The following is a 13886-nucleotide window of genomic DNA, read 5'->3' on the forward strand; positions in this document are numbered from 1 at the left end:
CCTTCCTTGGACCTGGGAGCGTGACGGTGGGGCTCAGAGCCAGGAGGGGGTGGCCGCGAGCCTGGCACCCGGGCTGCCACCTGCGCGGACCCCCGACCAGGCCCCGCAGCCCCCCGGCCGGGCGATCATGGTGTTGGGGGCCGGGCCGGGCCGGGCCAGAGCCGCATGGGGCCTCCTGCTTGGGACCTGCTGGGGCCGAGCCTGTCAGACACATCGGCTTTGGTTCCGAGGGAGCAGGGAGGCTCTCCAGTGGTTTCCGTCCAACGCCGGGGCCCGCGTGGGGCCGCCGCAGCCCGGGCAAGCCGTCGAGGAGGGGGGGCCTCCCGGGTGCCTGCCCTCTGCCCCCAGCGGGCCTCCCTTGGCCGGACGCCCCTCCCGCGCTCACACGTCCCCAGAGACACCCCCGGAGACACCGGGCCGCACACTGGGACTGCAGAGGCCGTGTCTCGGGTCGTTGTATTCCCTGCGCCCTCACCCCAACGCCCCCTTGGACCTCGGGGCTGAAGCCCCCCTCCAGCAGGCGGCCCGAGGTCCCTGTCATGGGAGTCCTCAGAGAAAGAAGTCCTTCAGTGGCTGAGGAACCTGGGAAGAGGAAGGCTCCGGCAGGGTGAGGTGGCCCACCGTCGGTCTGTTGCCCGCACTGTCCAGCCAGTGACATTGTCCTGAGCCCCTGGGCGCCCAGCCCTGCACCCCGTCTGCTGGGATGGACACAGGGACCCCAGGCCGCGGTGTCGGGCAGTGCAGTCCCCTTGGGGAGGCAGGAGGTGACCCCGCGGGCTGGTGGGAGAGAGCGGGGCCCTCACCATGCCTCTGAGGCCCCAAGTGCCTGCCCTGTGCCGGCCGGCCTGGGAAAGTCAGGGAAGGACGAGGAGGGGGAGAAAGACAAGTGTTCAGGGCAACGTACATCCTTCTGGATGAGCTCAGCGTAAACCAAGCAGGCAGCCGAGATCAGCACGTCAGCGTCAAGGTCGATGAGGCTGTTGCAGGCCTGCGCGGGAAGAGGAGCCAGGAGGAAGCAGGCCTCCTGCACAGGTGGCTGCCTGCTGCTTCCAGGGCACGTGACCGCTGCTTGTGACAGTCGCCTGGGCCACCCGATCCCTCCCCAACCAGCCGGGCCGCCCCGAGATCTCACCACTGGAACGTGGTGTTTGGGGGCAGACGGCGAGTGCTGTTCTCCTGCCTGGCTCTAGGGAGGACCCGGGTTCCACTGACGGCGTCAGGAGCTTCTAAGGGGGACTCGTTTTATAATTGGGCTGCCCCCTAGACTTTTTTTTTTTAACCTAGATTTCAGCTGCTTTTTAGAAATGTCAGAAACCTCTTGGTGTTTTCCCACAGGGGACCCTAGGGCCAAGGGATTCACAGTGAGGCCCTAGAGCAAGGCCTCAGTTTCTCCCTCTGCCACATAGGAGTGCGGCTGATGCATCCGGCTGGCTGTGGGCTCACGTGAGCTGGTCTGTATAAGCACCATCACAGCGCTCAGGGCATCACAAGTCCCGCCAGGGGGGAGGGCTGGCCCGGCCCGAGCTGCTCTCACCAAGAGGATGTCATTGCTGGTCATGCTCTCCTGCAGCACCTGCTCCCGCACCATCTGCAGCATGCTGTAGGCCACCAGCACCTGGAAATTCCTGCACGGCTTCCCTGTCAGCAGAACCTGCCCGCCGCCCATGAGTCTCTGTCGGGGCCTCCGGCCTGAGCCTGCCGCCCCCTTAGACTGGTGAGCCAGCTACCCGCTGACCACATGCCCGCCTGCGGGCACCGCCCCTGGGCCTCCCTGCTGGCTCGCTCATTTATTCAGGCAAGTGCTACGTCGGGGTCCCAGGCCATTGTGCCAGCTACTGGGGGACTCAGAGGAATAGGCTTCAGGGAATTCCTTAGCTAGACAGGGAAGGAAGAGGAGGAGAGAATGAGTGAGGGAAGGAGGGAAAGAGAAAGGGAGAAAGGGAGGGAGGGGAGGGGAGAAGAGAGGGAGAGAGGGTGGCCTGGTGACTATTTGGGTGGAGCTTTGGCAAAGCAACGGTTGGTAAGTCAACGATTCAGGGGTGTCACCAAGGGTCTGAGGGGTGGCCAGGGACTTGGGCATGGAAACCAGCAGGCCCTGAGGGAGGGGTAAGGAGGATAGGGGTTGACTTGTGGGGCATTGAATGCCAGGCTGAGTGTCGGGCTGGGCGGAGCAGGAGTGAGCGGTGGGGCTCTTCCCAGGGAGGTTCATCTGCTGATGGCCAAGGGCCCTGGATCAAAGAACTGCACCTCTGACCTGCCCTGGAGGGCCTCTCCTTCTCCAGGAGGGAGGGCTCAGCAGGGAGCCAGCACTCCAATGGAGGGGAGGGCAGGGGAAGGGGTCTCTGGGCCAAGTGAACAGAGGGAGGCCTGGCTGGGCATGGTGGCAGGAAGGTGGGCCAGGGTTCCACCCACATTGGCCTGGAGGCCCCTCCTTCTGCCCTCTCTGCCCCGCAGAAGATCCTGGTGGGACTGGATGAACAAATGGATGCGCGGATACTCTAGCTGCCTTTAATGAGGCAGGGGCAGGGGTGCTGGCTTGATAAACCTCAACCTGCTGAAGGAGGGGTGGGGCCTAGCCCTCCTGTCCAAAGAGGACTCACCTCCCAGAGCCTCCAGACATCGTCGAAGGACTTGAAGGCACGCTGGAAGCAGAGACAGAACCAGGGGAAGAGGGACTGCACAGTCCCCGCACCCTTCCCTCCTGTGGAGAGAGCAGTGGGGTATCAGCCTGGAAGCTGAGGTCAGGGGAAACGGGAATGGAACGTGATAGAGCAAGAGCACACAGACAGGCCCAACGGCAGGGCACACAGACTCGGGGAAGTCCAAGATGCCTGACTCTCACTTTCCATCTTCAGAGAATGTTTGGGGTGATTTTTTTCTTTAACTTTTATTTATTTATTTATGAGAGACACACACACAGAGGCAGAGACACAGGCAGAAGGAGAAGCAGGCTCCATGCAGGGAGCCCGACGTGGGACTCGATCCCGGAACCCTGGGATCACGCCCTGAGCTGAAGGTTGAGGGGACACTCAACCACTGAGCCACCCAGGTGCCCCTGGGGTGAATTTTCAACTGTCCAGAGGCCAACCCCATCTAGATGAACCCTCCTCCCAGGGCCTGGAGAGAAGAACAAAGCACTCTGGTCCCATGACTGGGCACTGCTGCCTGGGGCTGGGTCCCTGGCCCTTCTCAGGCCTGCCTGTCAGGGCAGATGTACGCTTGCAGGAGGTGGTGGGGGTGGCCCACTCACGTAGGTGCTCAGCAAACATGGGGTCCAGGAAGTTGATCAGGGTGTTGAGCTTGTCTAGGTTCTTGCCTACTCCGATGTTGATGACACAGCTGTGCTCCTGAGGAGGATGGATGGGAGGGAGGGCCACTGAGTCTTTCCCTGCTTGAGGGCCGGCCTGCCTCACCAGCTGCTCAGCTCCAGACTGGGCTCATGTCTCCGCGTGAGCCTGGGTGTCCGTGTGTGTGTCATCCGTGTGTGTGGGTGTGTTCCTTTGTATATACATGTGTGTGTGTGGTGGGGACCCAGAGAGGTCTCAGGTGTGCCTCGTGATGCACTGGGCCCAGTTCCGCCTCCGCACATGCGCAGTGGGTCAGAACCAAGAGGGACAAGGAAAGAGCAGTGAACACCTTGTTGCAGGGACGGAGGAAGGGGTGAGGGCAGATTCTGGACAGCCTCCCACAGAGCACGGGGGTTCCAGGGAGGAGCAACCCCAAAAGCCCTTGACCGGATCCCTGGGGGTGCGTCTGGGGGAGCCCGAGTCCCCCCGGGGTGCCTGGAGTGCAGGTCACGTGAAGGTAGCAGTGAGAGACAAGGCCAAAGATCGACCTTGAATGCCTGGCCAGGGTTATTGAATTTTATTCTGGAGGCGATGGGGAGCCTTGGAGGATCTGTGGGAGCAGAGCCATGCTTGGGGAGGGGAATGCCCGGAGAGGGAGCCATCACTGGGACTGGCTGGTTACATACACTCTTCCAAAGTTTGGTGAGAGCTGGACCCAGAGCACCCTTCCAGCCCCCTCCTCAACTCCAATGCCTGCAACACACACAGCACCCTCACCCAGATCCCCCCAAAACCTTCCCCGGGCTCCTCTGGGACCCAGAGGGTCGTTTCAGGGCTGGAGGAAAGAGCCGGCCCTGCCATTGCCTGTCTAACCTCCAGGAGCCTGGGGAGTGCAGGGAGGTTGGCTCCTGAGCTCGGGCCCTGCCCTCACCGTTTTCTGCAGGAAGAACTGGAAAAGCCAGAAGGTCTCGTGGTCATATTCCACCATCAACTGGAAAAGCATCACCATCTCGTGGAAGCCCTGCTGGTACTCTGGGGTGGAGAGGGGCAGCGAGGAGGGGTGAGCCCAGGCTTGGGCTGGGAAGGGATTCCAGGAAGGGATGGGAGGCCGTGGCTGAGGAGAGGCTCAGCCCTGTAGCCCACCTGCCTGGGTATTGCAGACGTAACTCAGGAGCAGGATTTTCTCCAGTCGCTTCTTATCGATCAGGACATTGCCTAGTGGGTCTTTGTCGTAGAGTTTCTGAATGTCATATGCTAGGTTGAGGACAAGAGATAGGTAGGTGGCACCAGATGGCCTCCAGCAGAGGGGGCATGAATGGGTTTATTCACTAAGAGGCAGGACTCAGGGCCCCCTGCGGAGGCGGCTGTGAAACCACAGGGGCCCACGAGATTCTGCCCATCAAGTCCCCACACCCTGAGCTGCCTGGCTTTGTCCCCACCTCCAAATCTTTGACTAGGCCATTCTCTAGGAACCGGGGAAGCCATCCGCCCCAGGTGTGACTGAGGGGTGGGCAGGCACTGCCCCCTGCCAGCCCTGCCCACCGACCTCTGCTCACCGATGGTAGTCCGAGTCTCCATAAAATTCCGGTGCAGGTTTTCCAGAAGGGGCTGAATCTTTTCATACATCTCGCATAAGGCCTCATAGTTCTTCCTGTGGGGACAGAGCTGAGGCTGGAGGATGCAGCCTTCTCCGGGCCAGTCACAGGCGGTGAGCGGTGCTCTCTGCTGGGCTGCACCCCCTCCCCGGGCTACTCCCCTCAACTCCGCCTGCACCAACGCTAACCACGCTCCGTCCCGATGTGCCCCTGGAGGGAGGACTGGGTGAGGCGGGTCTAGTGTCCATCATTAGAAGGTGCTTGGGTGCGGTAGGAGGCTGCATGGTGACCCTTCAAAAGATACACCCGTGCCTTAACCACTGAATGCTGTGAACGTGAACTTATTTGAAAAAGGGCCTTTGCGGATGTAATTAAGGATCTCGAGATGAGATCCATCTAGATTATCTGGGTGGACCCTGAATCCAATGACAAGTGTCCTTCTAAGGACACACAGGGACACAAGAGGAGAGACAGACGGAAGAGGAGCAGGCCATGTGACCACGGTGGCAGAGATCAGAGGACCCAGAGCCACCAGGACCTCAGAGGCATGGGGGGACTCTTCCCTAGAGCCTTCAGGGAGTGTGGCGCTGCTGGCACCTTGCTTTGGGGCTGCTGGCAGCCAGAACCGGGAGAGTAAATTTCTGTCGTTGCAAAACCCTGGTTTGGGGTTCCCGTTACAGCAGCCTTGGGGAGCTAACATGGGCTCTCGAGCTGTCTAGGGGGCCTTCAATTCCCCTACTGCCCTGATTATTCTCCTCCACTGGCCCTTTGTGCATGAATCTTCACCTCAAATGGGCTGTGTAGACCCTAGAGAAGGATGGGATGGGGAAGAGGAGTTGCTGGAATGCAGCCCATGATGGGCAGTCTGTGGGTTGCTAAATGGAGCTGGGCGGGAAGGTGCTGGAACACCTCCTTTTCGGGCCATGGGTCAGGAGCACATGAGGCTTTGTCTATAAGAATAAGAAATCCATTTTGGGGAAGAAGACTGAACTTGTCAGACTAGAGTGAGTACTCCCTCCCGCCTGCACTGCCACCCACCCTCCCGTGACAGGATCTGGAATGTTCCACCTCCTTGTGCTGTCCACGGTGAGCCTCTCATCCTGGGAGCTCTGCCATGAGTAGTAGCCCGTGAGGAACTTCCAGGCTTCTGTCCTCACGAAGGGGTGCAGACCCTGGGGTGGGGGTGAGAGGTGAGAGGTCATGGGCCCTCCAAATGCCTGCCAAGAGGACATCTCCAAACGCCGTGACTGCCCCTTGCCCACCCATGCCCTCCAGTGCCAGGGCAAGGCCTTGGGGACCGTACCCTCTCCAGGATGTTCACGCAAATGAAGTCTCGTGACTTGGCCAACAGACCATTCTCATCAAAGAAGCCATCCCATTCTGTCTTGTCAATGGGTGGTTTTCTCTTCACCTGGCAAGGACAATCACCTGAGCCCTCTGTTAAGAACCTTTGACTCTTGAGGGCGATTTTGTTCCATACTATACTCTGGATTTTGCAATATAAATCAAGTTCCCCACCTCTGACTCACTTCTAGAAATCTATCCTGAAGAAATCACTGCAAAGTTATAGAAAAACGCTGAAAGCACAGTAGTTTTCATTGCGCATTACTTACCAAAATGAGAACAGCCCGGGCTCGAAGCATTATGCAATAAGGGAAGAGTTAAGTAAACTATAATTTATATGCTCAATGGAATATTGTGAGGCATAAAAAATGATGCTTACAGGAAATGAATAATCACCTGGAAAAATTAAAATGTTAACAGAAAAAAAGCAAAATACAAAATTATACATTCAGTATCTAGCCTCTAGCCTCTCTATGTGCTATACTCCTGTATGCCTGTTACATATTATGAGAACTACACCTTCTATACACTGATGCGTACTGAATTAACCACTATAAAAACTCTGTTATAAAAAAATAAATAAAAAATAAAATAAAATAAGATTAAAAAAAATGTCAAAAGCAAGAGTGGGGCAGCCCAGGTGGTTCCGCGGTTTAGCGTTTGCCTTCAGCCCAGGGTGTGATCATGGAGTCCCAGGATCAAGTCCCGCATCGGGCTCCCTGCATGGAGCCTGCTTCTCGCTCTGCCTCTCTCTCTTTGTGTCTCTCATGAATAAATAAATAAAATATTTTTTCTTTAAAAAGCAAGAGTTATTATCTTTGAAAAATAGGAATCGACATAATCTTTTCCTTTTTCTTGTGTTTTCAAACTTTTCTGTAATAATGTCTACTGTTTTGAGAGTGGAAAAATACAAAATAAGCACTAATTAAACATACTCATGAGCTCCCCTCAGCCTTTCCTGGAAGAGTAAAACAGTTCATCCTAAGAAATGGTTTCTGGTTTACATAAGGGAGGTGTGTGTGTGTGTGTGTGTGTGTGTGTGTGTGTGTAGGATGAGGGGAGGTAAGTGCACTGCATGCAGAGTAATTAAAAATGCTCAAAAGAAAAAAAATGCTCACAAGATAGTAACCAGGAGGTAAGAGCTCTTGTCAGAATGGGGGAAGCTTCCTAGAGGAATCTGCCAATGGAGAGAAGCAGATCTTGAAATGCCACATTGCAGACATGAGGATGTGCGGATGGACAGAGCTTGGCAGGTGACTAGACACGTCTGCTATGTACACTCCCAACTCCCCATTGTTATAACTTGAATGTGCACATGTGTGACTCAGATTGAATTTGCATCCGAGTCACCTGAGAATCTTCTTAAAATGCAGATTCTGACTCAGAGGGTCTGGGGTGGGGCCCAAGATGACCCATTTCTAACAAGCTCCCAGGTGATAACTGATGCTGTGTCCACTGACCATGAGAGAGGAGAACTATTAGAAGTCACTTTAGCACTGAAAGTCAAAAAGTATCAGCTCACAGGCCCAGATTTGGGGTAATTTCCACTAACTCCACATTTGATAGGGATGGACTGATCATAGTAACTCATACATGCTCTATCTTCTAAACTGAAATAGGCCACAGGGGCCCAAGAAGATACTAAAAAAAAAAAAAAAAAAAAAAAATTCTACCCTCATTGTTGGCCCAGCCTTGGGAAGCGGGCAGGATCTATCCTGATGCCATGCCCCAATTGCACAGGCACTGTCGTCTGAGCAGAGCAGAGACAGGCTTCCATCCCTCAGATGGCCATCATGTTCCCGCAGCCTATATCCAGACTGCAACACTCCGCCTGCGCTGTGGTAGGAAGTAGGAGAGAACAGGCAAAGTTGGGCTGTGTCCTGGGGTCCTTAATTATGAAAGGGGATACATGAACTTTGGCAATGCATTTCCATATAAATCTTAGTCAATTTATCCATTTCTTTTTTTTTTTATCCATTTCTACAGTAGAGACAGATGTGATTTTGATGGGGATTGTGCTGAATTTATAGGTCAGTTTGGGGAGAATTGATAACAATATTGAGTTTTCTGGCCCATGGTATATTTCTCCATCTATTTAGGTCTTCTTTAATTTCTCTCAGCATTGTTTTGTAGGTGTACAGGCTATTCATATATTTTGTCAGATTTATCCCTAAATATTTTGGTTTGAGAGGATGTTATTGTATAAGGTGTTATTTTTAAATTTCCAACATCCAATTGTTCATTGCTAGTATAATAGAAATACAACAGATTTTTATGTGTTGATCTTGTATCTTGCACCCTTGTTAACCTCATGTATTAGTCCTAGAAGCTTTTGTGGACTCCATGGGATTTATTATAGAGGCCAACACTAGCAAACTACAAACCTTGGGCCAAATCTAGTCTGCAACCTGTTTTTTTTTTTAAGATTTTTTATTTATTAATGAGAGACAGAGAGAGAGAGAGGCAGAGACACAGGCATACCCTGGGCTGAAGGCAGTGCTAAACCGCTGAGCTACCCAGGCTGCCCTGTTTGCTTTTTTTTAAAATAAAGTTTTATTGGCACACAGCCGTGTGCATTCATGTCTATGGCTGTTTTCATGCTAAAATAGCAGAGCTAAGTAGTTGCAATAGAGATATGTGGCACACAAAGATTAAAATAGTATCTGCACCTCTGCAGAAAAAGTTTACCAGCCCTGACATAGGTGACCATGTTATCTGTGAATAAAGGCAGATTAAATTCTTCCTTTCCAGTCTGGATGCCTTTTATTTATTGATTGATTTTTTTGTTTTGTTTTATGTTCTCACCGGAACCTCCAATGCAATGGTGAATAAATGTGGTGAGAGCAGACATCTTTGCTTTGTTCCCTACCTTAGAGCTAAAGCATTCAGGCTTTCATGATTCAGTGTGATATTAACTGCAGGCTTTTTGTAGCTGCCCTTTATCAGGTTGAGGAAGCTCTCTTGCATTCTTAGTTTGCTTAGAGTTTTTATCAGGAATGGCTATTGGATTTTTTCAAATGATACTCTTCATCTGTTGAAATGATCCTATGGTTTTTCATTTCTTAGTTTGTTAATATAGTAAATTATATTGCATGATTTTGAATGTCAAATCAGCCTTGCATTCCTTGGATAAACCCACTGGTAATAGGTTATCCTTTTCATACATTTTTGGATACTGTATGCTAAATTTTATTTAGGATCTTTGCATCAATGTTTGTGCAAGCTATTGGTCTATAATTTTCTTTTCTTGTAATGTCTTTGATTTTGGTATCAAGGTAATGTTGGCTTCATAGAATGAACAGGGATGTATTCCCAGGGATGTAAATACCCTTTAAAACTTTTTAGAAAAAAAAACTTTTTAGAATAGTTTGTATAGAATTGGTATTATTTCTTTCTTCAATATTTGGTATAACTAACCAGTTAAGCCATAGGCCTTGAGTGTTTTTTTATAGGAAGATTTTAACTACAAATTTAATTTTTTTTAGTAGTTTGAAGGACAGAGTCAGAATACATTTTTTTTTTTACTTTAAAAATTAGATGGGCAGGGGAATGGGGTGACTGGGTGACAGGCACTGAGCAGGGCACCTGATGGGATGAGCACTGGGTGTTATGCTATATGTTGGCAAATCGAACTCCAATAAAAAAATATACAAAAAAATTTAGAGATTTATAGGAACAGGGATTTTTCCTTCTAATTCACTTTAAAAAATTTTTTAAAGATTTTATTTATTTATTTATTTATTTATTTATTTATTTATTTATTTATTTATTCATGATAGACACAGAGAGATAGAGGCAAAGACACAGGCAGAGGGAGAAGCAGGGTCTCTGTGGGGAGCCTGATGTGGGACTTGATCCCAGGACCCCAGGATCATGACCCAAGCCACAGGTAGATACTCGACCACTGAGCCACTGTGGTGCTCCTAATTCACTTTAAAAAGTAAAAGAAAATAATACAGGAAACAACAAGGAATTCATAAAAGCATAAAGTATAAAAAATGATAGTCAAATCAATTATGAAAATAAATGAACTAAATTATCTGATTGGTTGTAAAGAGTTACAAACATTGATGATGGCCCAGGCACTGTCATAAGCATTTTATATTTATCATTTAATTTTTGCAACCTCCTATGAGGTAGGTATAGTTATTACACTGTTTTACTAATCAGAGAACTGAGGCTGGAGGAGGATTATTTAGAGCTGAGATTTGAACCCAGGTGCAAGAACCAAGAGTGTTTAACCCCAATTCCATGCTACCAGGGAGAGTAAAAAGCAAGGATTTTTGGCTTGAATAAAAAATATACATCTGATACAAGCTGTTAACAAAAAGTATACCTTAAAATCTAATGGCATAGGAAGATTAAAAAATAAATGATAAACAAAGATATGAAAAGAGGGTCAACCCTCTTTTTCAACAATTAAAGGATGGCAAAGTAATTAATATGCACAGAAACTAAGATAAAAGATATAACTTCAACACAATAAGGCAGGGATCATTGGAAACATCACAAGAAGGCATTTGCTACGTACTCGGTGAATTCATATTATTACTAAACCTCTGTCTGCAACAATTGCCCATCTGCCTAACTTTGCTGTGGCTGAATTTGCTTACAAAAAGTCACGACTTCTCCTTCCAGGAAACTCAATTTCTCTATGTCCACCACTTCTGTGGGCAAACCTAAGCAAACTACAGGCCAACCACATGAACAAGCACAAAAAGCCTTATTGACCTGGGAATATTTATTTATTTATTTAAGATTTTATTATTTATTCCCGAGAGACACACAGAGAGAGGCAGAGACATAGACAGAGGGAGAAACAGGCTCCCCGCAGGGACCCTGGGATATGACCTGAGCCAAAGACATTCAACCACTGAGCCACCCAGACGTCCCTGACCTGGGAATATTTAAGCACAGAAGTCCTCTCCTTCTTTTCTCCGGTACATTCACACCACCTGTCTATGCCAGAAATCATAGAATCTATATCTGGGGTCCTTTGAAGTAATAGCGTCCACTCAATGGTCTCTCAAATCCATCTTCATCCTCCCATATTCCCCCATTCTTTCCTCCACTAACCTATTAGCACCCTGTGCCACCATCTGGGTCAATGATCTAGTGATTCAGGATGAGGTGATATGTAGTCCATGAGGTGCTGGATACCCTTCAGCTCTGCAGTAGCTTTTTTTCTAGTCTCTTAGGAAGAGTACTGCTGGGTAGAGCAGTTGTGAGTCTCCCACCTTTAAGGTGCACTTAAATAGGTTAAAGCTCTCCACTAGCAAACCGTGGCCATGTTTCCTCTAGAGAAGGGGCCCAGAAGTAGGAGTCCTAAGTGGCTCAGTTTCTCTAACATCTTCCTGCTACCAGAGGGCTTAGCTGCAGGCACATATCTCTCCGCCCTCCTTCTATGCTGCATCATTGGGGTAAGGATTTTCTTTAGTATTTTTAGTAAAATAGGAGAGATACCAGAGGATAAGGCAAGACTTTCAGGAGGGTTTTTGATGCCATGCTGCTCTGAATTCTCATAGCCACAGAGCCTCCAGGAGGCCTAGAAAGGGTCCCTGGCTGCTTATGGTTCTCAACCTCTCCTACTCTGGTTCTTTTGAGGGACAAGATATACTCCCAACAGTAAGAGTGGCTCATCATGTCAGTGATTCTCACCCAGGGGAGAGCAGGGTGGCCCAAGGAGGGAAGAAGGGTTAAAATTGTGGTGGGGGAGGCATACGTGCAACTTGTAAGTTACCTGGGTGATTGCTATCAATCCAAACATGGGGGTGTATCATCAATATAGCATAGTGATTAAATGAATGGTTTAAAACAGTGGTTCTCAAAGTTAGCTGTGCATCAGACTCATCTGGAGATAAAACACAGATCACTGGCCCCCACCCTGAGAGTTTCTGGTTCAGAACACTTGGGGATCAAGAATCTGCATTTCTTATAAGTTCCCAGTTGATGCTGATGCTGTAGTTTTGGGCATCATACTTTGAGAATCACTGATTTAAAAGATGGACTCCACAGTCTGGGTCTAAATACCAGCTCTGCCAACTTATCAGCTGTGTGATTTTAGGCAAGTTTCCTAAGTCTCTGTGCTTCAAATTTCTCAGAAAATGAAGATAATAGCATCATCCACCTCATGTAGGGTTATGATGAGAATAAGCAGCTATAAATAAGGCATTTAGAACGGTTATGGTACATACTAAAGGCTATTAGTTTGTTATTTTATTATTATCACTATATAAGTTCAGAGAAAGAGTAAAAATATAAAGAAAATCCAAATCAAGACCTGGTGATAATTTGCAATAAAGTCATAAACATTTAAAACTCAGGGAGAGGTGCCCATTTTGCCTTTCTGCTTTCTTATGTATAATTCCTTAATCAATATGATTAATGAAACTTGAGATCGGTTAAGGTAATTATAATTAGTTATTATGATTTTGAAAAATATACGTGTAGAAAACTTTTATGACTGAGGCCGACTTTAATGAATAGATGTATCTTATCAAGTGGGCTTGAAACTACCCACTAATGAAGGCATTACTGTCACCTGGTGGCAGCATAACAAAATTGTTGGCAAACGCACCAAGGAAAATTTATCAGCATTTTCAAGACTGAACTTGCAATCCTAAAACTCATTAAAGTTAGAATGTCACATATAGGGAAAGTTAACTGGCTTAGAAAGAAGGGTGAAAGGGAGCAAGGGGACCTGTGTACTTCAGTCCTGCTGTTAGTGCTAATGTGAGGTCAAGGTACAGCTTAACCTGCTCAACCTTGTAGGCTAGCCTAGGGTTCTAATCCTTCCCACCCAATTGAGGAAAGTGGCCCTAATCAAACCAGAAGTTGGGGAGGGAGGGACTTGGAGCTGATGAAGAACACGCACCAGGATGAAGGAGGCTGACCACCTGGCAGAAAGGCTGTTTTCAGGAGAGAGGGTGGTCATGGCGCTTGCTGGCCGTCTTCAAAGCAGCTTCTGACCAGAGCTCACTTGGAGCCCTAAATGATGCTTAGTTAGAAGGGGAAAGTGATCTTCCTTTTGGAGGATGAGTTTCATTCCCAGGAGGACCTGGGCCTCTCCTTGACTTCCCACACCTGCACAGAGCCAGGCAGCGTCTGTCACAAGTCCCCTGGAACCCTCATCACAATGACCTTGGAACACAGAACCCTCAGCTTCAGAGGTAACACACACCCAGGAACCAACTAAGTCTAAATCACAGGACATACAGGATGTGCGGTGGAGGTTGGGGTCAGAGAACATGCAGATCAGTGTGCTGGGCAGGTCAGGGGAGGCTTCCTAGGGGAGGTGGACCAGGAAGTCTTCTTCCCTATCTCTGGCTGTCCCTCCTCTGGGCTCCCTCGCCTTATCACCCCACAGATCAGTACCCAAACCCAGAGTACACCTAGAATCTGAGCTTCAGGTTTCGTGGGTGTCCATTCCAGTGATTCAGAATCAGTTGTCTGGGTTGGGGACCCAGGGAACTGAATTTTGAAAAACTCTCCTGGCGACTCAGTGTCAGTATTGTATTTGGATGGTAGCTTCTGGGGTTAGAGACCAGTTTTATTTATCTTTATATCCAGAGCACTTAAGACAGTGCTTGCATGACTGAATGAATGACTTAATTGAACAGAAGAATAAACGAAGCTCTCTTAGATCTCATCTTACTGTGCT

The 13886-nt window shown here is 49.3% G+C and overlaps 1 protein-coding gene across 2 annotated transcripts; it reads right to left on the reverse strand.

The window, feature by feature from the left end:
* Window positions 1-466: 466 nt before the first annotated feature.
* On the reverse strand, window positions 467-13160 carry TBC1D21 (TBC1 domain family member 21). 2 transcript variants are annotated; one of them, XM_055320245.1, is made up of 11 exons: window positions 13101-13160; window positions 6186-6293; window positions 5951-6054; window positions 4844-4938; window positions 4431-4541; window positions 4219-4319; window positions 3251-3347; window positions 2601-2701; window positions 1535-1651; window positions 905-988; window positions 467-582 (listed from the first exon to the last, which is right to left on the reverse strand). In XM_055320245.1, the coding sequence occupies exons 1-11, from the start codon at window positions 13158-13160 to the stop codon at window positions 550-552; spliced, it is 1011 nt and encodes a 336-aa protein (XP_055176220.1). In that variant the 3' UTR covers window positions 467-549. The 2 variants fall into 2 exon arrangements, with proteins under 2 accessions (XP_055176220.1, XP_055176221.1); XM_055320246.1 differs by lacking the exon at window positions 6186-6293.
* Between the last annotated feature and the right edge of the window lie 726 nt (window positions 13161-13886).

Source organism: Nyctereutes procyonoides, unplaced genomic scaffold (assembly GCF_905146905.1).
Source record: "Nyctereutes procyonoides isolate TBG_1078 unplaced genomic scaffold, NYPRO_anot_genome, whole genome shotgun sequence".
Taxonomy (NCBI): Eukaryota; Metazoa; Chordata; class Mammalia; order Carnivora; family Canidae; genus Nyctereutes; species Nyctereutes procyonoides.

Coding starts and splice junctions, on each gene's coding strand:
- TBC1D21 (XM_055320245.1), bottom strand. CDS start 13,160: ATGACCACCCTCTCTCCTGAAAACAGCCTTTCTGCCAGGTGGTCAGCC. Junction 6,294..13,100: donor GGTCAGCCTCCTTCATCCTG/GTGCGTGTTCTT, acceptor TGTCCTTGCCAG/GTGAAGAGAAAACCACCCAT. Junction 3,348..4,218: donor AGTTCTTCCTGCAGAAAACG/GTGAGGGCAGGG, acceptor CATCCTCCTCAG/GAGCACAGCTGTGTCATCAA.